Genomic DNA, 23,261 nt, shown 5'->3' on the forward strand with positions numbered 1-23,261 from the left:
TAAAGTCCTTCAGGGCGATGCGAGAACCCTCCGCATCAGCCACTGTACATAATCCCTTACTTTTGTGTATATACTGTATTAGTACAATGCAATTGTATATGTGTGTCACATAATATATTTGTATGTGACTGTGTTGATTTGTGGCTGTTGGAATAATTGTATTTATTTATTTGTAAAGTACAATATTATATATATATTTTATATATAAATATGTTGTTTGTAATGCCATTAAATCCTACAGATGGAATTCTCCATCTTCTCTCAGTTCCACTGGGCAGCAGTTTACACAGAAAAACCTGATTTCCCAAATGCGGTGTGGCCAAAGGGTACAGTTCAATCTGTTATGGAAGATATTCTACAAAATGTAATGATGTTCTCAGACAAAGTGACATAATGGAGGAGAGAAGGGGCCATTCAATATCCTGTACCAGACTTACATTTGAATAATTGTCAGAACTCAAAAGATTGTCTCTAAAGTGCAGGGCACTATTGCAGTATAGTGAAACTGCAGTGACTTTTTTATATAAGGTTTTTAAAGGTACAATCTGCAGTACCCACCACCAAACTTTGAAACACCTACTCACACCTCTATAGTGATTGACAGGTCTTTAATACACAAGTAAACAACACCAGTTTATGCTTCCCTGTGCTGTTAAATGTTTGTTTACATCAGTAATGACTAGTTTCTCCAGCCTGCTGGTAGGCTGTAGCACAATACAAGATGTGGGATGGGATCATGTGATTCATAAATGCTGCGTGTCAGCAGCACTGATACAAAAAGAATTCCTCATTTGTCTAAAATATGCTAAGCTGAACTTCAATGCCCTTTAATTATCTTACCATGTTTTGTAAAACTATATTTTGAGTCTTAAAAACGATACCAAGATTTGAATACCTTAATACTTTTTTTTGTCAATAACTATGCCAATCCTTCTTGCCATAAATGTCTGGCTTTTTGTTCCAACAAGAAACATACCCATCATCATTTATAAGCCAAAACTGATCAAACCACTGAGCAATCTTTACCGTAGATGTTGTAAGATTATAGCAGTTCTGTATCTGTGTACACATAAACACATACATTTAGTTACATTCATACTGTATGTGCACACACAGTCTGTTTGGTTGTGAGAATACATGCCGGTAAAAACATCCATATAGGTATGTATATATGTGTGCATGTTTGCCAACATGAGCAAGCGTGAGTGGGTATGAATGTGAATGTGTGTGTGCACCTGTGCATGTGTGTGTGTGTGTGTGTGTGTCACGCTTGTCTTGGCCTTAAACGGCGAGCCAGAGGAGATGCCAGCTTACGGCTGATTGCAAAGAGCAGCTCGCAGACGGGAAAGCACTCTTTTGTCTTTTACAACACCTTGATTTATTACTCAGGACGACTGATTGAGGCGAGTCGCCCTTAATGCTCTGCAGAAAGAGAACCACAGGCTGCAGCCACGGCGGCTGTGTGTCCACCAGGAAAACTGCTAGAAGCGCAGGTATACCCAGCACTTTGGTAGAATCAACTTCTGACAGTGCATTCACGGCTTCTTCATTCTCATTCGACTGTGAGTGTTTCTCCTGCTCTATGGGTAGCACCTTACTGAAAATGAGGTTCATCCACACCTGTGGATGGCCTCAATTAGCCCGCTCCGTCCAGATCGCATGGATGCGAGATAACGGATGAAACCAGGAGCTCGGCAGGAGGGAAATGAGACACTGTTAAGCAGCGGGCACCCAAGTCTGGGTTCAAGAGCTCAGAGCGGTAGCAGCGTTTTTAACCTGCTGGCACTGTGAAATGCACAAGCCCAAGGGGGCGAAGAAAGGCAAGCACAAATCAAGCTTTACTGCAGTAATTGAAGTGAAGTACTGCACTTTGGGTTTATCTCTCTCTCTCTCTTGCTACAGCCTCAGTTGGAGGCCAGATGGGAGGCCTTCCCGCTGTTGCCTACTGGACAGAGAGTGGTCTGGAGCGACCTCTTCATCGAGGAGCTAACCAGAGCGACAACATACCTCTGTCTGTGAGCAGAGAGACTCACAGAAAGAGCCTCAGGTATCTCCAATCGAGTGACATCACATGCCAAATTAAGACATTCCTCCCTGTCGAGAGCTCTGATTCACTCCAAACACTCCAGATTTCTGCAATAATTGCATCGTTTGGCGATTGGATGGCAAGCACTTCTGTTCTGGAAACTGCTCAGAAACCCCCTTATTGTCAATCTATCTAGGAAGGCCATCTGTCCTCTGAATGCCCTAGGTCTTTAGTTTGTGGTTGTCAAGTTGCATGAGGCTGTGATTATCCTAGAGGTCACCACAGGTCATTTTATAAAGTGAGGTCAAATAAAATAAAAAAATGGTCTCACTACAATGGAATGGCTATTATGGAGACTAACATCATCACACATGAATACAATTAGGCTCATTGGATCCACAAGAGTCTCATCTTTACAGCGACACCCAAGTCTAGTTTCATATGATACATGTACATTTAACTGGAAAAAAAGGTCAACAAAACCTGCAGGGTCACACAAGTGCTCAAAGGACCACAAGTCAACAATCCTGGTGCTGTAAGTGCTGGACATAATGGGACACCACCAAGGAGCAAATGGTTGTGCACTCATGTGTGAGGGTGAATGACTTAAGGTTAAAAGGTCAAATGGACAAATACTAATACAGAAACACACAGACATGTCCCAAGATTGATTTTTCATCTGAGCAAAACACACATGGGCACACTCACACAACCCTAAAACACAGTGGCACAAATGTTAAGCGTGAACATGTAAAGGTGGCCTCGGGGTTACCACAAGACTCCGCTGCCACACATTGCTTCTGAATATCAATTCACCACAGCTGGTGTACTTTATAAGTTTGTGTGAAACGGAACAAATGATCACCACATGATGGATGCAACAAACAGAAGGGATGGAGAGGGGGGGGGGGGTGTAGTCTGTCAATAGCCCTTCTTTTAAAATTCAAAAAGCACTGTTCACACAGAGTGATTATTTCTCCATAACCTGCACATCTCTCACCTAAATTACCGTCATCCATCTCTCTCCGTTTAGCCATGCGCACACATATCCACGCCTACACACACACACACACCTTCCACTATCCACTCCCATCACCTGCCCAGAGATGGAGCTGCACCTTTTTTTTGCCTGTCCTTATTACGCGTCTTAATTGATCACTTGTGCAGTGTGTTTTTGGTCTTTTTTGTTGCCCCCATAAAAAAGAAAATTCTCCAACTAAAGGTTATTAAAACGTGAGGAAGAGGAAGAGGAGGAGGAGGAGACGAGAGTCGTATATATACTTCTTTTTTTTTTTCCTCCTCTCCACTATCCGTCTCGCGAGCGCACAACCCGACGCGCACGCGGGCACGTGTTGGTTATGCATGCTCCCCGCACGTGCACGCGCGCGCACACAGACACTAGGCAAATCGAGTCACATGCAGCGCGCGGCGGCGGCGACGGTGGCGTCTGCTGAGAGAAGAAGAAGAAGAAGAAGAAGAAGAAGAAGAAGCAGCTTGAAATGATACTCCGCTTGCATTACAATGACATTCGTTCTATATACAGGGAGGAGCTCGGAGGAGGCTGTGTGACGGGGTTTCTCTCGTGTTGTCATTATTATTAAAAATGTGCGCGTGCACCTGCAGCATCAGGTTATGTATTGGGGATGAAATGTGAGCAGAGCGCATGAAGAAGAGGGAGGAAGATGTCCACATTTTTGGGTGGATTTCTTGTCATTTTTGGCATTATTTAATGATAGATGGATAGATAGATGTTTAAATACAGAGGCACATATAAGCCCCTCATAACTAATCACGCACATGCACTACTTTAACCACGCGTGAGGAGGCAAACGCACACACCAAACACACACACACTCAGAGGAAACGTTGCACTGCAGACCAGACTGACGTGACTATACACTGCCAGCTCACTCTGCTTTGCTGTGATGAAAATAAACCCCCAGTCAAAAACTAAAAAAGAAAAAAAAGAAAAAATGAGTTGCTCCATCTCTTTCCCAAAAAAAAAAAAAAAAAAAATCAACAGCTGGGATTTATAGGCTGCTTATGCAACCGTGAATTAACAACACTGATGTGGTCTAAAACTGTCCCTTGTTTTGCCTCTATATATGTGCCTCCACTGCTGTAGTCCTCCGCTGATGAAAATGTCTTCTGATTTGTAGTTTTAACTTGAAATACGCAGATGACTACAAAAATATACGCGGGTAAGGCTATCATCAGCCCAATTTTTTTTTTTTTTTTTTTTTTTTTTTCTCTCCCTTTCCTCCCTTCCTTCCTTCCTCCCTTGCAGATGCACGCAGCTCAGCGCTCCTCAGCGCCGTCCTCAGCTCTCAGTCTGGAGTGTGCGCGGCTGTATAGCAGCAGAATATTTGGCCGTAAACAGAGACGCGGTTGCTGTTTGTCTCGATGCGAAACGCAAAAGGCTTTTAGGAGACGGTGAGTGATTCGAGGAGGAGGATTTTGTGTTTTATTGCGGAGAGGAGAGAGGCTCATCATTGCAGAGCTGGTGAGGGAACACGATTTTCTTAACATTTTTGGAGGTGTCTTTTTCTTGCGCGTATCCGTGAATCCATTCCATCCTTTTTGTTTTGCTTCATCGTGATTATCCGTTTAATGAGATGGTGAGATCGTCTTTTGATGCATGCCAATTGTATCTCCTTGGAAAAATCACGTACAGTATAGGAGTCAGGGGAGCGAGACAGAGAGAGAAAATTGCGATGAAAAAACAAGGGAGTTGAAAATGTAAGAGGATTTTTTTTTTTTTTATTTAGCAGCCACTGAAAAGAGAGATTAGGGACGACAGGGGCAAGTTAAATTGTGCTGCATATAAAATGGGCGGGCTATAGTCTTTATATTGCACAGCCTATTCCAAAATGAAACCCTTGGACACTTTATTTTTGGTGCCATTTTATTTTGGATACACCTTTTGGCACACAGAGCGAGATTTATTAGTTTAGCAGATTTTTTTTTGTGTGTTGTGTTGCTGCTGCTGCTGCTGCTGACAGACTGTGAGAGAGAGTTGAACTCACTATACAGCACCACCACCACCACCAATGAACAGTGAGAGAGAGAAACCTGCGCATATCGTCAGCAGCCGCTTCTCCAAAGCCTCCGAGCTAGAATTCGTCAGATCTGAGATCACAAGAGGATTTTTTTCTCATTCAGTCAGTCCGGCTAGAAAAAGATATTCTGAAAAAAAAAGTTTGAGGATATATAGCCAGAGGGACACCGAATATACCCCCTCGACTCATCTGCTGTAAGTGATTTTTCTCCATTTTTTTAGCCATCGCCTGGCACAAGAAAGAGGATTGAGAGAGAGAGAGAGAGAGAGAGAGAGAGGAGAGAGGAGCAACACTCGGATTTTAGAGAGAAAGGATGTGTTGCTGGACTAGAATCGAAGACGAGTTTTATTGGGTGAGATAGAGGAGAGTTTGCCGTCGAAATTGGCACCGTTTAACGCGTATTTTTACGACAAACTAGAGCGCGTTTTGGTGCCAGTGTGGTTTCAGCACCACGGACAGCGCTCCGACTAAAAAAACAGCATCAGCGCACATTTGCTTAATTACTCCGCCACGCACGAACTGGATCGCCATGCATGCATTGAGACCAACCTTTGCAGGGATGCCAGTTGCATGCTAAATGTCTACCATAGGCTCCGATATATGATATAGTATATAGGGGTGACATTTCCCATCTGAATAACTTAGAAAGTGTGCTTGTGTGCGGGGATTTTCTCCTTCCTCCAGTCGTTAATCTGCATCAGCTTTGTCAAATCCTTGTCAACCAAAAGGATTTATTTTTATTTCATTTTTTTTTTTGTAGCAGACTACTATCCATCCGCTTCACACCTTGGAACATCAAGTAGCAAGGGTATATTGTCTTTCTACGTGGCTTCACTGTGTGGTCGTGTGTGTGTGAAATACTGGCTTGGAGATAAGTAAGTAATTGGTCCTCTCTTCAGTGGACACATCATCGATTATGCCTTCCAAAAAATGGGACATTTGTGTTTTGCATGCACAGTAGAGCAGGCTAATTGCTTACATACTTTATGACCCGGCTGACATCATAGCTCAGTGATTGAGGAGGAGGAGGAGAAGGAGGAAGAAGAAGCAAATGCTCTTATTTTTAGGGGTTGGATTCGGTTTGATATTGCGGTATTGCGCGTTTCACATTGCAGAGGGAGGCTGTTGCACAGGTGCTATACGAGCTCACACACTGCTGGTGTTATTATGTGCTCGATGATGTGCTGCCTTGTTATTTCGTCTTAATTCTTATGCGCTATACAGATGCAGCCATATATGCGTGTGTTAAGCTGAGCGTCAGTTATGAAAGTCGTATTTCCACTGGGGGTCCCTTTTCTGATCATCATCCCTAGTATGCTGGAGATTCGGTTTCCTCACATAGTTTCAGGGTGGAGAATATGTCTCTGTCAGTGTGACACATCATTTATTATATGATTTGAGGGGGTGCAAGTGGCATGTGATGGCCCAATGCATGTGGCAGGGGCCATTTGGTTTGATTCATTGTGCTGTCAGTGAATCTGTAAGAGATGTTAAGAAGAAGCCTCATCTCTGTATAGCCTCCACCTCCATGTTGGCTGTTGTTTTTTTTAGCACATCTTCATGTTTGTGATGACATGTTTTGGGTTAATGGTTGGACCATTGGCTCACATGGCTTGGTAATGATGGTGATGTTCATTCTCTCTCTCTCTCTCTCTCTCTCTCTCTCTCTTTCTTTCTCTTTGACCTCCAGCAGTGAAAGGTCCTCATATTGCAACTATGTGTGGACGGAGCAGGACGGCCTTTCTGTGTCTGTGGGCTTGCTTGCTTGTGGCCAACAGCGTGCTGGGTGGGAAAAGGTAAGAACACAACTTTAACCTCAATTTTTCAAATATGTGAAAGCAAAAAAATGTCACTCACTCTGTTCATGTGACTTGGTTTTGAAGCCTTTATACATAGAGTTTTGAGACAAACGCTCAATGGATTCTAAATTTTGCCCATATGATCGAGATATTATACTGCAGTTACAAATAGTGACATTTGGAGGGCAAACTGTGAAGAACCCACACAGCATTGGGCAAAATATTGAATGCACTTTTGTAGAAGAAGCCTTTAAATGTTGGTCTCAGTGCTCGCCAAATGGTCAACTGGTAAATATATCAGTAAATCTGTCAGGGGACAAACAGTAGTACACCTGCTGAGCTTAAATTCCTGCCTATTGCTTGGATTACTGGGTTCCACCCTTACAGAGCATATAGTCACCGTGGTTGTAACTGGGGCATCCCCACAGGACACCTCCATGCTTGTAATTGCATATAGAGGCAATAAGACGTGCAACACCAAGAGAGGAGATGGGGGAACCAAAATAGCCACTTATCCATTTTACCACGGTGTTACACTTGATTTGGTTCACTAGCCTTGTGGGACTACATCTACATTCCCAGCTTTCAGCTGTGTACAGTAGATGATGTGTGGGATATTTGGCACAGATCCGGGCACATGTGTTTCTGACAGTGGCTGCGGGGAGAGTAGGGTCGATGCACAGACACACTTCTCAATGTCAACACCGAGGTGTCGAATGTCACCTAACACGAAGAGAGAAAGAGAGGGAATGATTGGATAAGAGGTGGCAGCGATTTGATCCACTGTCATGTGTCTGCAGCTGCATTAATTCCCACGTGATTTGAAATGCTGGCCAGCCATTCAAGTGTAGCATACCTTCAAAACATTCCAATATGACTCCACTCCTTGGATGAATGTGGATAACTTTGACATTGAACCCTACAGTGAATAAACACGCGGATAAGTTACGGTTACAAATAGAAAATGTATTAGCTGTTGCAACTGCATGAGATCATCATCCCATTGTGGTTCTCCTGGAGAATCCTGGAGAGACTCGGGAGATCAGTCTTTTCTGCTTGGTTGAATAATTCAGCAGAACTGTCACAGGCGGTTGACTTGAACGGCGATGTCTTGAGATGGTCCAGCTTGCTTCTCTCTCAGTGACACCATGGAAAACACACACACACACATGCACGCAGCGTACAGTACGTTGCAGCTCGCACGCCCCTGAGCACATGCAAGAAGGAACGCGTGCTATTTTAAAATGCGCCGCAATACGTCATTAATGCAAGCTGATTTGATCTAACTGATTAATCACGGCAGTGGGCTGAGGTTTGAGATGCACTGCAGGGTTTGATTTACTGGGTTTGATGTGCTGTATGTCGAGCACATTAGAGAAAATGTAAAAGTAGTGATTACTTCACTGAGGAGCTGTCACTGCAAACTGCAAAGCAATTATCACCCAAAGATTTACTGTATAATCCAGTCCCCCCCTTTTGAAGTCAAATACAGAATCACACACACACACACACACACGCACACACACTGGTACACACCTTGGGGGATTTCAACAAGACACGGTAATCAGGAAGACCTCGCACTCTGCTACAGTATGTTGCCAACGAAAGAAATTGCCTTATAATTAGATATCCGAGTGACGAGGGAGGAAGAGAGAGCGAAAGAGAAGGAGAGGGACGTACAGTAAAATGGAGAAAGAGAGAAAGACAGAGAGACATTGGCAGAGTGTGAACGGCACTGTTGCTGTTCAGATGACCTGTAGATGGGGATGGTGTACAATGTTTTATGAGGAAGTGGCCCCTGGCTGATAAACATGTGTATTCTTCCACATCACCTTTCTCCTCTCCATTTTCTTTTCTTTTCCTTGACATACAACCCTAACACCCGAAACCCCACCCACCCCCAACCCCCACCACCCATAATTTCCACATACACTGCAAAAAATGTCCATCTTCAAAGAAAGGCGTGCCATATTGTTCCATCCATTCCTTATACGTTGACTAATGTGGTTTTCTATGCGGTTGAGATGACAAATTTGACTTAAATCAAGGAAAAATACAGCAAACTATCATTAAAAAAAAAATGCAAGATCAAAAAATCATTCCATTGAATAGATTCTTTCTTTTATTTCAACAAAAAAAAGTATTTCTTCCACTGGTTATTAATAGGGCTGTGTATTGGCAAGAATTTGGCGATACGATACGTATCGCGATACAGGGGTTACGATTCAATAAATCACGATACTGTAAGGAAGGCGATATATCGCAATTTTTTAAATCTAGTTTTAGGAAAACCGTCATATAGAGAACACACCACCATATGCATAAAGTTGGAGTAAAAAATGTTGACTTTTTTATGCATTTTATTGCATTTATCACAGTCCCTGTAACATCCAGCACACACTGAGAGGCCACATCTTTTTGCCAATGCAAAAGTATTGACTGAGTTAATCTTTGCATGTTAACTGTTAATTAAAAATCGATACAGTGGTTTTGAGAATCCATACAGTATCACAAAATGTAATATCGCGATACTCTATATTTTCCTAATTATTAATGACTTGTAAGGATGGATTTTTCCCTTGTTGAGTATATTTTGATTATTGGTGAACTTAAACGAGACACCCTGGCTTGTTTTCTCTGTTGGTGGAGACGATAACAAGAGGACTGTAACCCCAGGAGCAGACCTAAAACTTCTTCAATGTCTCGCTCTGATTTGGCAAATTGGAAATGCCTAAATCAATGTGGAAAGTAGGAATATTAATCAGTGAGAGAAGAGGAGATTGTGTTTTATTTTAGCCTCAACTGACGTCCCATGGATGCAATTTCTGCTTCCTGTATTTATGCTTCCCAGACCTGAACAAAACAGATTAATTATTGTTTTGAATGTGAGCATTTCCAAGCTGTTACCTCCAAGACTGACGCAAAAACAAAATTGCTCATCACAGTTTTATACAGTTTTTTAATGCTGGCTTTGGTTTTCAGAGGGTTCTTTTTTTTATTTTGGCAGATAGAAGAAGGACGCTTGCGAATTGATAAGGGAAATTGGTGGCAGAGAGACGCGCATTAACCCTTTTATACAAATCCGTGTGTGACGCGGTCGGATGCCGCATCCTTATTTAGAAAGCAGAAATGTTTAGCAGCTCACGTTCAAAGCTGGAGGATCTGCCTCAATCCCAGCGGCTTTGAACGTGTCTCTCTGAAACGCCCCTCCCCAGTTTCACTTCACAATTTCTTCACCTTTTCCCAACCTCGCTCTTCTGCCTTTCATCTCCCCCCCCCCCCCCCCCCCCCCCCCCCCCCTCCTCCTCCTCCATCTTTTTTTTCTCTCTTTTCTTTGTCTTTTCTTTGGAGCTTTCCTCGCACGTCTCCCCAGACGCCACTCTCCCTCCGGCCATCCCTCCTACTTGTCCTTCCCTCCCGTTGCAGGTCCCTGCTAAATAATCTTGATGACCTCTCCCTCTCCTTGGAGCCGTTCGGCTTGCAGAGCTCGTTTTCCAAACACTTGCTGTTTATTTAGCATGCAATCAAACCAAATGCTATTGGCATAAAAAAGAAAGAGAGAATGATTGCTTAGAGGCATACATTGTGAGAGACTGATTATCATCACACATGCAAACATGAATATGCACACAATCTTGCATATGGGCGTAGACCCTGAGCCTTCTGTGCATGCGTGCATCGACTGTAGGTATGCAAACACATGCACACTTCCTGTCGCATCCCGCCTTTATGCGATATAATTAAGGGCTGTATTCCTGATTATGAGTGCGTTGAAATATTTATGCGTGGAGATGCTGCGAACTCTGCTCTTACAATCACTGGTTGTGACTGTTTTTCGGCATCGCTCTGAGCATTTTGTTTCATGTTGTTCAAAGAGCACATTCAGCAAGGCGTTTGTGGTCTAAAAGACCATATTAAGGTATAAATAATGGATAATGATTTCTCTATTCTCTTTCTCTCTGTGAGATTGTGCCTACAATACATGTGTGTGTGTGTGTGTTCGCACACACGTGTGTTCTGCATGCCCAGTATCAAATAACACAAGCTACACTTTCTAAAGGGATGATGCAGGATAATGGAATAGTTTGCTTTCCAATCCATCTCTTAACAATCACTTGGTTATATCAATATGATATAAAACCTTATGGTCACACACTGTGTATTGTAAATTGACAATGACGGGGAAATGCAGGTTCTGCGATTGTCATGCAGGATTTGAGTTTTCTTGTTTTTCGCGATGCAGTCTGCGTCGACCGAGTACTTCAGCAGAGCCATCTTCTCGCTAACTAAAGAGCAGAGATTTGTTTTTGCCTTTCATATATGATTCATATTCAGAGTATGCTCTTACTATTTTGGCAGTTTCGACTGTGGTTTTGGACTCTAACTTTAAATCTTCTTCTTCTTCTTTGCTTTGTTAGCGCTGGGCAGAACGGCATGACAGATGAACAGAAAGATAACACTACAGTGTTCACCAAGATCTTAGACAGCCTTCTGGATGGCTACGACAATCGCCTCCGGCCAGGACTGGGAGGTCAGTAAACCCAAGCCATTGAATGTCTTTTGTCCCTCACGGTGACTGTTTGAATCTTTTTTTGTAAATATGCAAATATCATCTGAAAGACTTGCTTACTCTCCACATGACTCCACATAGTAATATCCATGTGACTCAATCTTATAGAGGTGGTTTTGCTTTCAGTGTCAGATTCCAAGTGTGATAATTAAGAATACAAGAACTCATTCTTCACCTGCTGCTTTTGTGAAACAGTGAATTCTCATAAAGCCAGCACTTCTTCTAATATAACACAGCGAATGACATTTTATTGTGTGGGCTGCTGTTCACTCCATTGTCAACTGTCCATTGTTAGAGAGAAAGAGATGGAGAGAAACAAAATGGCAGAGAGACTGCATGAGAGACAAATCCAGAAATGGAAAAGGAGAGAAATATAGAGAAAGAAACGGGGAGTTAAAAGAGAAACGGGAGAGCGATAATGTGAGAATTGGTGTGTGAAGGACACTGAGGATCGCACAGTGTGATGCAGCAGGCATCAAACAGACCGACAGGCGAATAAAACTAGAAGTTCAGCAGCCGAGGGGGAAGAAATTATGGATTATGATGGGTATCATTCATAAATCATGGCTGTCATATTTCAGATTCAGAATCAAAAGGAACACACACACATAGCCTCTGCCACCTCCTCCAATTGAATCCCCAGTGGACCCATTTTAAGCTATCAGTATTATGGGACCAGAGTGGCATATTTTCAGTAACACAGCAATGCGCAAATTTATGAAGAGATTGAACCACTGTCCGGGTAATGGAGCTGACACTGAAACCAATACCAGCAGAAATGGTTATCGACATCCAAAATGAGCATTTTTATGGTGGTGTATTTTTCTCCAATTTGTGTGTGTGTGTGTGTGTGTTAAAAATAACGCTGAATAGATTGAATGGATCAGAAGCTATAGCCAGGTGGTCTTGTATTAACAGGTAGTTAAGGGCTAATGAATGCCACTGATAGTCACTCACTCTGGCAATTTCCTGCTTCAACAGAGCGTGTAACTGAAGTCAAGACTGACATTTTCGTGACTAGTATTGGGCCCGTTTCGGACCATGACATGGTAAGACTCTTTCCGCCTCTGTAAATGTCACTAGCTTCCCTCCCCCCCTTGTCCCTGTTCCTCCACCCTCACCCCCTGTCTTCTAACCTCTCTGGGCACACAATGTGACTAAACTGTAAAATAATTATTAATTTGACGATTCATTCCATTAACTCCTGATGTGTTAATAAAACTGTCACATGTGTGAAATGTATTTTCTGGTGCGTGGTCAAGTAATCCCGCTCTACGTAAATGCCACCCATGCTCGTAAATATATGGCTGCATGTGGCTTTTATGTGGATGTCGAAATATGCTGTGAACTCCGACCTCAAACTGTTTGTTTTGAAATGTTTAAGTGGGGGTAGGCAGTATATTTCTGGCATCATTGGGTAAAGATCCTTTCAGCATATTGTAATTCAAGTTCTCTGAGAGATAACTAGACTTCTGCACCTCTTCATGGCTCTGTTTTCAGGCTTTAAAAAAATCTATGTCGCCCATGACGGTAGACTTTGACCAATCACAGGTCATTTCAGAGAGAGAGCGTTCTTATTGGCTGTGCTCCGGCTGGTGTGCGGTTCTTGGTATTTCCTCAACTGATCTCAACATGGCTGCCGGGTCACAACTTTCTCATTTTACAGCTAAACAGTACACTACAAGATGTTTCTGCAAACATTTCAGGCGAGAAGTAGGCATTACAGTAACAGAATATTGATTCATATTTGATCAGCACTGTCTAGTTTGACCATTTGATCGTAGTTTGCGAGTGATTGACAGCTGGCTCAGAGACGGCAAGCTCCAGATTGGCTCTTATTGGTTGTTTTCCTCCGCTCTGTGAGATCTTGCAGATGCCATTAGAAGCACCAATGGACACAGAGGCACATGATTTTTTTCAGATTACCTGTCTCATGCACTACTGTCAGGATATAGTGACCGTTTTATAAAAATTACTCTTTTTTATCATATTTGCTCCATAGTATGTTCTCCAAGAATAGCCCCAATTGGAGATAGAGTATTCACAATTCAGAACTATATACATGCTGATCTGTCTTTACTGAAAAAAATATCTTATGGATATTGAGATCTCTTTCACTCCTGAAATGTAATCTAATTGCAGCAAACATGGCTTTTATATTATTCGTTGCTGTGATTTGTAAGGTCAAGCTGTTGGTGCATCCCATTTTGATGATTCGACAGCGACAACAACAAAAAAATGGCTACATTAATATCAAATTAAAATGCAACATCCACATATGAGTCATCACATTTGTGGTTTCTTTCTTCAATACGCTACCTAAAAACAAAAAAAGCCGTGGGCTGTTCAAACATGAGCATCTGATCTTTACTCTGTGCACTGGAAACCAATTAATCTCATCCAAATGTCTCACTGCCTCTCCTTTACCATTTGGGGAAAAAAAAGACTCCTGTTATCTGCACGTGAAGTGTTGTACTCCATTTGACGTAATCTGAGTTAATTGCGCCGGCTGACATGCGGGGCCAGGACTATTTTGCGGCTGTGTTAAGGCCAGAAGGAAGAGCTGAAGAACATTTTCTCCATCTCCATCTCCGGCGTCACCCTATCCCCCCACCCCCTCTATTACCTTGAAGCTCTGTTTCAGCTCGCACTAATTATCTTACGTGAGCCATGTGGAAATAGGGGGGAGAAGAGAACAAAAAAACAGGCTGCGCTGTAATTTTTAGAGGCTCCGTTTTTTACTCTGCCGGGCAGTCATGTGGAGCCATTAGAATCTGCTCTCAGCTAGAGTCATTAGCCTCCTTCAAAATGAAATGTCCTCTTAATTTTGTGTCCAGCGCCTCCTTTTTGTGCCCAATGCAATTTAGATTACTGAGCGAAGAAGTTTCCCCCAAAGATAAATGCAAACAATGATCATCCTTGGCACTTACCTAACAATGCAATGCCAAATGACCAAATGCTAAATGATGCTCCATTTGCATACAGCGCATTAAAATGCCCAGACCGTAATTAGGTGAAAAATTTAATGAAAGAAAATGGAAAAGACACATAATACTAATCGAGAACAATTACTATACTTAACAACAGAGGCATTCGTTTAGAAAAAAAACACCAGCCAGAGAACCATGCACCTCTGTCCACTAGATCCTCCCTTTATTTAGCCAAAGCCTTTAACATGAAGAGACAGCTACCAGCAGGGAAACTAGGCCAAGACCACCATAAGAAAGTCAAAGTGACACAAGGGGGGAAAAAGGAAAAAAGTGAGAACAAGAAAAGGGTAAAAAATAAGGTTGGATTACTCAGCATCTTCCCCAAGCCAGCTTTAGACAATGGAGGTGGAAAGAAAACAGCTACAGGGTGGGTTATTTCTGTTTTTGTCTTCCTGCTTGACTTGTGTGTCTCTCTACCTCCCATCGTCCACCTGTAGGAGTACACCATTGATGTCTTCTTCAGACAGAGCTGGAAGGATGAAAGGTTAAAGTTTAAAGGCCCCATGGCTGTGCTGCGTCTCAACAACCTGATGGCCAGCAAGATCTGGACCCCTGACACTTTCTTCCACAACGGCAAGAAGTCGGTGGCTCACAACATGACCATGCCCAACAAGCTGCTGCGAATCACAGAGGAAGGCACGCTGCTGTACACCATGAGGTAGGCTGACTATAGTTCTACACCGCTGCAGTAAAGGCTCTCAGAACGAGCAAGAGACTAAAATGTTTTTGAGCTGACACTGAAATATTGTAACATTACTCAAACTGAAGTGCGTTTTCAGCTGTGGATTTATACACATTTGGTGAACTTGATGGCACCAGAATGGTGTATGTGGAATTGACTCGTGATATATATCAGTGCCCGCGGTCATGGGAATGAAGGAACATGTCACCCAGTCCAACAGTGTGGTTTATTGATGTGTTGATGGAGATCTGTGCCACAGAGTCTTTAGCTACAGACAGTACTTATAGTAAGATCAATTGATTGTCGGTTTTGGTCACAGTTTCTAATAATGGAATTTGTTGTCATTAGGAATGAAATAGAAAATTACCAGCTTTATCTTTTAAGCTATTAAATGAAACATTTTATAGAGTAACTTTTCTGAGGTGCGTAGCTTCTACCCTGTTTCAGGCGAGACACTATACATTGTGTTTTCATGCATTAGTCAATTTTAAGATTTCGGGCTATTTTGCTCACATAACATGTCGTCTTTCAAACTAGTGGAAAGAAAACATACAAAATACACATTTAGGTTTTTATTTTACTACCTTGTCTATTTGCGTCTGTAGATTTCTCCTAAATTTGCCAAAAAGTTAACATTAGATAATGCCACATTTGCATATTTAAACATTTCAGAAAACTTGAACAACAAACATACATATCTTTAAAAGACCATTTTCTCAAAATGAGTTGAAATCTCCACTTCAGTAGCACTTACATACACCAAACCAAGATTTTTAGATTGCGGTTTCTTCTGGATCTGATTATAAAACATTTTATTCCTGAAAACTTGATTTGATTTCATGTTTTTATGGCTCTAATCATCGGATTGATGGAGTGATGAAAATAGATAATAATCCATGATTCCCTTTGTTAAAACTTTTTACTCTAATGTCAACAAAATGAAACAAGAATTTTGAACCTGGCTTTATACAATATTCATATTTCTGCTCTGGAAATGTATGAAAATTAGCACATATTTGATAAGATGATGCCTCATTTGCATATTTAAATATACAATTACAGAAAACTTGTAATTCAAAAAATAATTGTCTTATTTTAACTAATCAACTGGGGAAGATTCGTGGTGATATCTATTATTTAAAATGTTAACCCTATTCACTTGTAGTGTCTCCCCTTAACTGTGAATACACACATTACTCCACTTTATAGAGTAACATATACGGTAACATTTCTATTTCTATATATTTATTTATTTATTGTTCTTTAGAGATTATAGTCAGCCATTTATAACTTCTCTATACCACATGCATTTTCATTCCAATTTGTCATTTTTCCATTGTGGTGTTCACCAGGAAAAATAAAACAGTTTTATCCTGTCATGATTTATCACTTTGGGGATGCTACCTGACAGTTGCGAGCAGGAAGATAAGGTGTACGACCGGCTGAGCTGAGTTCAGAACCAGTCGTGGCACCTCGGTAGTGGCCCTTCAGCGGGTATGCGGGTAAATAAAAGCCTGAAAGACGGCGCGAACCTTGACGCACGCCGTAGAGTGATGTTAATGTGAGATGTCTAAGGCGAGGATTGTAAAACATTTGTTTTAACATGTTTACTAGCAGGGGGAGGGGGTAGAGGCGGAGCCCATATTGCTGTCACAGATGAGCGAGATGAGGGATGGATGGGAGATTAGTGTGTCACGGGTGGCCTGACGTGCTGTTTTTCACCAAGCTGTCAGGAAATAGAAACCCACAGCTCAGGGAACTGGAGCGTTTCTGTTGGTTTGGGGGAAAGGAGCTGCAGTTTGACAGTGTTTGGTGCTGAGGAAATGGAAAATGTGGCACCACATGTTCCTGGTGCCACACTGTACTGATTCTTCTGGTCCTCTTGCTCACCCCTCCACCATCACTGCAACATCATTTTTCATGCATTTTCCTACGAATGTCCAACAACACGTGACGCAAGTGTTAATTTCCACTCGTTACATGCATACAGTCTTTTAAAAATAAACTTATTTTTTCACAGGAAACAACTTGGTTAGGTTTAGGCAACACAACTACTCAGTTAGGTTTAGGAAAATATCGTGGTTTGAGTTAAAATAGCTCCAGAAGTGACGTAATTTAAGTACAGAAGTTATGTGACAAACAAATCAACGTTGACTTCTGGTTTCACATTGGGTTCGAATGCCGGTTTCCTGGGTGAAAGTCAGGTGTTTTTTTACCCACCCTTCCACCCCGACCTCCTCCCTACGTGGCATTTCTCGCTCTTTAGTTCACGATTACGTGGATTACATACAAATTGATTTTGTGGGATACATATGAGGTATAGCTACGAACAGTGTATGAGAGCCAATTAGACTGTTGTCAGGCTATTAAGTAGGCGTCATCAGTCGCTATAAGCCCCATAGATGTGGTTCAATAGGGGCCTACTACACCCAATAGTAGGTTTTATCATCTACTCACATAGTAGATCACCGAAAGAAGTTATAAAAGAACACAACAGCGACCTGTAGCAACCGTAGTAATTATGACAGCAGCAGAAGCGGAAGTGAGGCGCTGTAGTATAGACAGCGTGAAAGTAGTTGGAGACAATGGATAAGAAACAAAACACAGGGTTTTCACCCAAGGGACTGGAATTTGTTTGTCTGTTTTTCCCTGAAATTAACTGCTTTTTTTGTTGCTTAAACCTAAAGAACCCTTTTTGCTTGTGTTCAAAATGAAATGTAATGTTTCATTCAGTTTAATAACGTGTTAGAACGTGTTGCTTTTAAGATTCACTTTCACTTTTACAACATAGTATATGTAGCAGTTCCTTACGACCCACATCTATGGTGCGTATAGCGACAGATAACGCCTATTTAATGGCCTGATAACAGTTAAATCAGGTGTGTATGAGAACAGCCTGAGCTCTGTCACTGTTATTTCTTCCTTCCTGTTTTTGCCACAATCTGTGTTTTTCCTTATTTCCTTGCTTTTTTTTCTAATTCTCTATCCATGTCTGTATGAATCTCTCTAGGCTCACTGTAAGAGCAGAATGTCCCATGCACCTGGAAGACTTCCCTATGGATGCCCATGCTTGTCCGCTGAAGTTTGGCAGCTGTAAGTGGCCTCTGCACTCACACACAACCTCACATGCATGCACATAAATGCACACCGACACACATGCCTCTCTGACACGCCGTCACTACCTCATCCAACTGGAAGCGCGACCCCTGCACCAGCTCCCGATAAGGGATGGCAGTGTGGTAACAGCTGTTCCCCCGGAGGAACTGTCCGCCAAGGCCCCCCTCTGGTCCCCCCATTCAACCCTGCCAGGCCCTGCAAGACCCTGCAAGACCCTGGCAGGCGAGCAGCGCACAGACCTGTGTTTATCCAAGGCAGCACTCTTTGTAACGTTTCCAGAGCATCACACCAGCTGCTCACCGCTGACAGCTACCCCTACCCGTCATCATCCTCGAGAAGACATAACAAGAGATGGAGTGATGGAGGTTTGGAGACAAGAATAGAGAAGAACTAGGCAGGATAAAAACATAGAGTGGGGGAGGAGCGAAAGCAATCAAAAATGCAGCAAAAGTGAAAAAGATAGAGAAGTGAACGTCACACTGTCTCTGTGCCATTCCTCAGACAGCTGCACAGCGTGAGTGAGAGGACCGAGCCTCAACCCCCCCTTTGTATTGAACTCACTCCCTAAATATTTCAGTGATGAGCTCTCTTCCTTATGCTGCAGTCTGCAGTGGAGCCATCCCTTCCTCTGCAGTGGTCGAGCCACACTGCAGCTTTGACAGGTTGGGTGGCCCGAGGCAAGAAAAGACTGACTTGGCTGTTTTAAGGTCATGTTGTCCTGTTTGTTTGTTTTCTTACGTTTAGAGACGACACGACGTGACGCGACATCACATCACATCATACGTTAAAATGCTAAACTCGTTTGAAAAGGGGACGACAAAATATGAGACGGGATGAGCTTAAAAAGATTAAAACAGCGGAGATGAGGTTAGCAGACGTTCTAACAAGGTGAAAGAAAATAATATGCTTAAATAGCAAATGAGACAAGACAGGCAGAATAGAGATGACAGCAGACTAGACGAGATGAGAGACGACAACTGAGATGAGGTAAAACAAAACCAGAGGATTTGAGTGGAAGACCTCGTTCCCGATTTTTTTTTTCCGCAACTGGCATCCCTAGCAACTCCAGAAATATAACCTGCAAGGCAACACGTGACAACAGACAACCAGCAGCGAAATAATTTATAACTTTGCGCTCCGTCCGTCCCTTTTAGATGCCTACACTCGAGCAGAGGTGGTGTACGTGTGGACCAGAGGAGCTGCCCAGTCTGTGGTGGTGGCAGAGGATGGGTCCAGATTAAACCAGTACGATCTGATGGGGCAGAGTGTGGACTCTGGTGTGGTGCTGTCCAGCACAGGTAGGTTTCAGTTTGGTCACAGTATGTTCTGAATGATACAGTTTACTGTGAAATAAATACATGTCTTTAGGGGAAATTTAACATTTTAACTAGGCAGTCAATCGACTAAAATATTGAATCGCGATTAAATCACACATTTTTTATTTGTTCAAAATGTACTTCAAAGGGAGATTTGTCAAGTATTAAATACTTATCAACATAGGATTGGGCAAATATGATTGCTTTATGCAAATGTATGTATATATTTATTATGGGAAATCAATTAAGAACACAAAGCAATGACAATTATTGTCCAGAAACCCTCATAGGTTACATTTAGCATAAAAAAATATACTCAAATCATAAAATGGCAAACTCAAGCCCAACAGGCCAGTTTTTCCTCGCCAAAATTTAGCCTAAGTTTGGAGCGTTATTTAGCCTCCTTCATGACAAGCTACTATGACATGGCTGGTACCAGTGGATTCCTTAGGTTTTTATAGTTTCATATAACTCCACCTATCTTCATTCTAGCATTACAACTGAGCTCACTACAACCTAAAAATCGCAAGTTGTGTTAATGCGTTAAAGATATTATCATCATATATCGCGTTGACATTGACAGCCCGAATTTTAAATTCATTAATTTGACATATTTAATGTTCACACTACCCAGTCCAAGCTAAATACAATACATAGCCCTCTTCATGGCTCACTCAGTCTTAGTCATATTTCATCACTGGTCTGAAACTGCTAATTTTGACACAGCTGCATCAGTTCATCCGCATCTTCGGTGGCATCACTTTGTCTCTTTACCAATGACAGGCCATGGCCTAGATTCATAATTTCCCTACTGGCTGTTACGTCTCTTTTCCACCTCCTCTTTTCTGCATTGATACTGGCGAAAATTAGTGACAGCATAAAATGGGTGACCTGTTTGCAGTGACGCTATAGCTGCAGGCAGAAAGTAATGCTTAAGACAGCTCTAGCCCCCCCAATCCAGGCTTTGCTTTATTAGCAACAAGCTCCCAAGTGACTGCATCTACCAAGCTTTTTATTCATTCCAGTTATTTATGTATCAACATGCTATAACCAGATAAAACCCCAGTGCTGTCCCTGTGACGGTCTTATTCTCTTAGCGACCGGGTCTAACTGCATTGATGAAATGGATCATGCCTGGGTATTGAGTTTGTTGACAAATGACACCCATAACTACGCTATACTACAATAAATCTCAACCACAATAAAAGTGAAGGCCAAAACACAACAAACCATTTAGAAGAAAAAGCATTTAGTCTAGGGACAGGTGCAATAGATGTCCTAAATATATATTTTGAAGTGCAACGTTTATCCCTGTATTCTTTCTGACTTCACGTCTTTTGTCTGCTCGCCACAGGAGAGTATGTCGTGATGACAACCCACTTCCACCTGAAGAGGAAAATTGGTTACTTTGTGATCCAGACATATCTACCCTGCATCATGACAGTCATCCTCTCCCAAGTGTCGTTCTGGCTCAACAGAGAGTCCGTCCCTGCCAGGACTGTCTTTGGTGAGTCGTCTGCTCCCATCTCCCTCTTGTAAACATCTGTGTGTTAGAGACATGAGCCCATCACCAGAAGCTTTCAAATCTGTTCTGGGAAAATAAATGTGGAAGATATGATGGCCTGACATCAGGCAGTCACTCACAACTATAGTGCCATTGAGCAAGGCATGGAAAAAGTCCCTCTAAATGGAACAAAAACATAATACAGCCTCCTAATGTCATTATTATGTCACAATATGACATGATGTAGTGATTTTACTACAGTATTGCAGTTTTTAGAATAATGTAATAACATATATCTATAAGCTATAATAAAATATTTGTGATTTGATTATTAGCCATCATGTCGTAACCATTCATGCTGGACTCTCCACGAGCTGTGAGATTGTGAAACAATAGTATATGCTTCTGTAGAAGCCACTAGTCTGTATGATATAAACCCTGTTTTTAAGAAAAATATTCGCAATGTCATGGAGAAGTACTACACTACCCACAATCCTAAGTGTAACAGCGACATTTTCTGATTGGTGGAGCTCGCTAGTACCATGGAGATGTGTACTGCACCTGTGAACACCTAGTGAGGGTAGTGAGGGTAGTGAGGGTGGAAACTTCCTCCTTATATTATGAAAATAGTTCACCGAAATGTATTTCTGAAAACATTTGAGGCGAGAAATAAGGCATGTAGGTGCTGAATCTGTCTTCATTTTAGATCGACAATGGTTAGTTTAAAAGTTTTTCTGGAGTTTCCTGAGGCGGCAAGTCGCAATTCCCAATGGTTTATGGGAAGACTAGTTCCTTCACTCTTAAAATTATGTAGACAGTCTTGTACCATCAAATGTTTTATGATCATGATTCATTGCGTAGCTGGTTGGCTGAAGCAAATTTGTGATTTGTGATGTTGGGCTATACAAATAAAATTGAGATTGAATTGGATTGAAATCCACTTCCGGAACCATCCATCCATCCATCCATTTTCTTCCGCTTATCCGGGGCCGGATTGCGGGGACAGGAGGCTTAGCAATTCCAGATGGCCCTCTTCCCAACAATGTTTTCCAGCTCTTCCTGGGGGACCTCGAGGCGTTCCCAGGCCAGACAAGATATATAATCTCTACAGCGTGTTCAGGGTCTACCCTGGGGCCTTTTACCAGTTGGCCGTGCCCGGAAAACCTCCAAACGGAGGCGTCCAGGAGGCAGATGCCCGAACCACCTCAGTTGGCCCCTTTGGGCTCTACTCCGAGGTCCCTCCGGATGTCTGAGCTCCTCACCCTATCTCTAAGGCTGAGCCCAGCCACCCTACGAAGGAAGCTCATTTCGGCCGCTTGTATCCGCAATCTCATTCTTTCAGTCACTACACAAAGCTCATGACCATAGGTGAGGGTTGGAACGTAGCTGGACTGGTAAATCGAGAGCTTTGCCTTTGGGGTCACCTCCCTCTTCTCCACAACGGTCCGGTACAGCGCCCGCATAACTGCTGATGCCGCACCGAACTGCCTCTCCATCTACCGCTCCATTTTTTCTCTCACTCGTGAACAAAACCCCGAGATACTTCAACTCCCTCGCTTCGGGAATTGGAGCCATTAAAAAAGTGGGCGGTCACTGTTGACCTCTATTACGCTATTATCGTTGGTTAACATAATAATGAGGTGGTATTGCACCATGCAGCAATTTATCATACCAACACAATAAATTATAACATATTCATTGTTTGAAAACTAATTCAGTCAAAATACATAACTTACTGCATCATCATTTGCTTCCTTTCTAAGAAAAATATATATGGCAAGTGTATTCGGTCCTAAGATAAATGACTGTAACGACATCTGATTGAACTTGAAAATGAAATACTTCTGACACTTTGCTTTGAAGTAAATAGAAGCCACTGTGAGACACGCAGCTGTCAGTGACCCTGGAGTTCAGCTTTATTTCATTGCGCCAAGAATGTCAGTTTGCTGTCAGTATTTACTACAGTGTGAACAACACATCTTCATTTGTGATACGAGACAAGACTTCAGAGGAAGGGACGCTGCTGACAAAAAAAAGGATGTGGTCTTCGATCGTTTGCTTCGTGGTACTGCTGCGGAGAAACATTCTCTGATGTGGACAAAAATCATTCGTTTTAAAGGAATGGTTCAACATTTTGATGTAAATGTACGCCTCCTTTGATGAGACTAAGATGAGAGCTGGAACCAGAAGGCGATTCG

The 23,261-nt window shown here is 42.4% G+C and overlaps 2 protein-coding genes across 10 annotated transcripts in view; both read left to right on the forward strand.

Annotated features, from left to right (window-relative positions):
• gabra6b (gamma-aminobutyric acid type A receptor subunit alpha6b) overlaps positions 1 to 23,261 on the forward strand; it is a 277,852-nt gene that overhangs the window by 65,175 nt on the left and 189,416 nt on the right. The gene's annotated exons all lie outside the window — the stretch shown is intronic.
• The window catches only part of gabra1 (gamma-aminobutyric acid type A receptor subunit alpha1), a 60,548-nt gene that overhangs the window by 19,076 nt on the left and 18,211 nt on the right, over positions 1 to 23,261 (forward strand). Inside the window, exons 1-8 of one of the 9 annotated variants that reach the window (XM_074610783.1) lie at positions 4,300 to 4,459; positions 6,776 to 6,881; positions 11,303 to 11,415; positions 12,436 to 12,503; positions 14,882 to 15,102; positions 18,137 to 18,219; positions 19,398 to 19,541; positions 20,914 to 21,066. In XM_074610783.1, the coding sequence (XP_074466884.1) occupies positions 6,802 to 6,881; positions 11,303 to 11,415; positions 12,436 to 12,503; positions 14,882 to 15,102; positions 18,137 to 18,219; positions 19,398 to 19,541; positions 20,914 to 21,066 (862 nt within the window). In that variant the 5' untranslated portion in view covers positions 4,300 to 4,459; positions 6,776 to 6,801. Of the gene's footprint in view, positions 1 to 4,299; positions 4,530 to 4,951; positions 5,280 to 5,316; positions 5,438 to 5,461; positions 5,894 to 6,775; positions 6,882 to 11,302; positions 11,416 to 12,435; positions 12,504 to 14,881; positions 15,103 to 18,136; positions 18,220 to 19,397; positions 19,542 to 20,913; positions 21,067 to 23,261 lie in introns of those variants that run through there. The other 8 variants (XM_074610782.1, XM_074610785.1, XM_074610787.1 and 5 more) reach the window with 8 other exon arrangements.

Source organism: Sebastes fasciatus, chromosome 16 (assembly GCF_043250625.1).
Source record: "Sebastes fasciatus isolate fSebFas1 chromosome 16, fSebFas1.pri, whole genome shotgun sequence".
NCBI lineage: Eukaryota > Metazoa > Chordata > Actinopteri > Perciformes > Sebastidae > Sebastes > Sebastes fasciatus.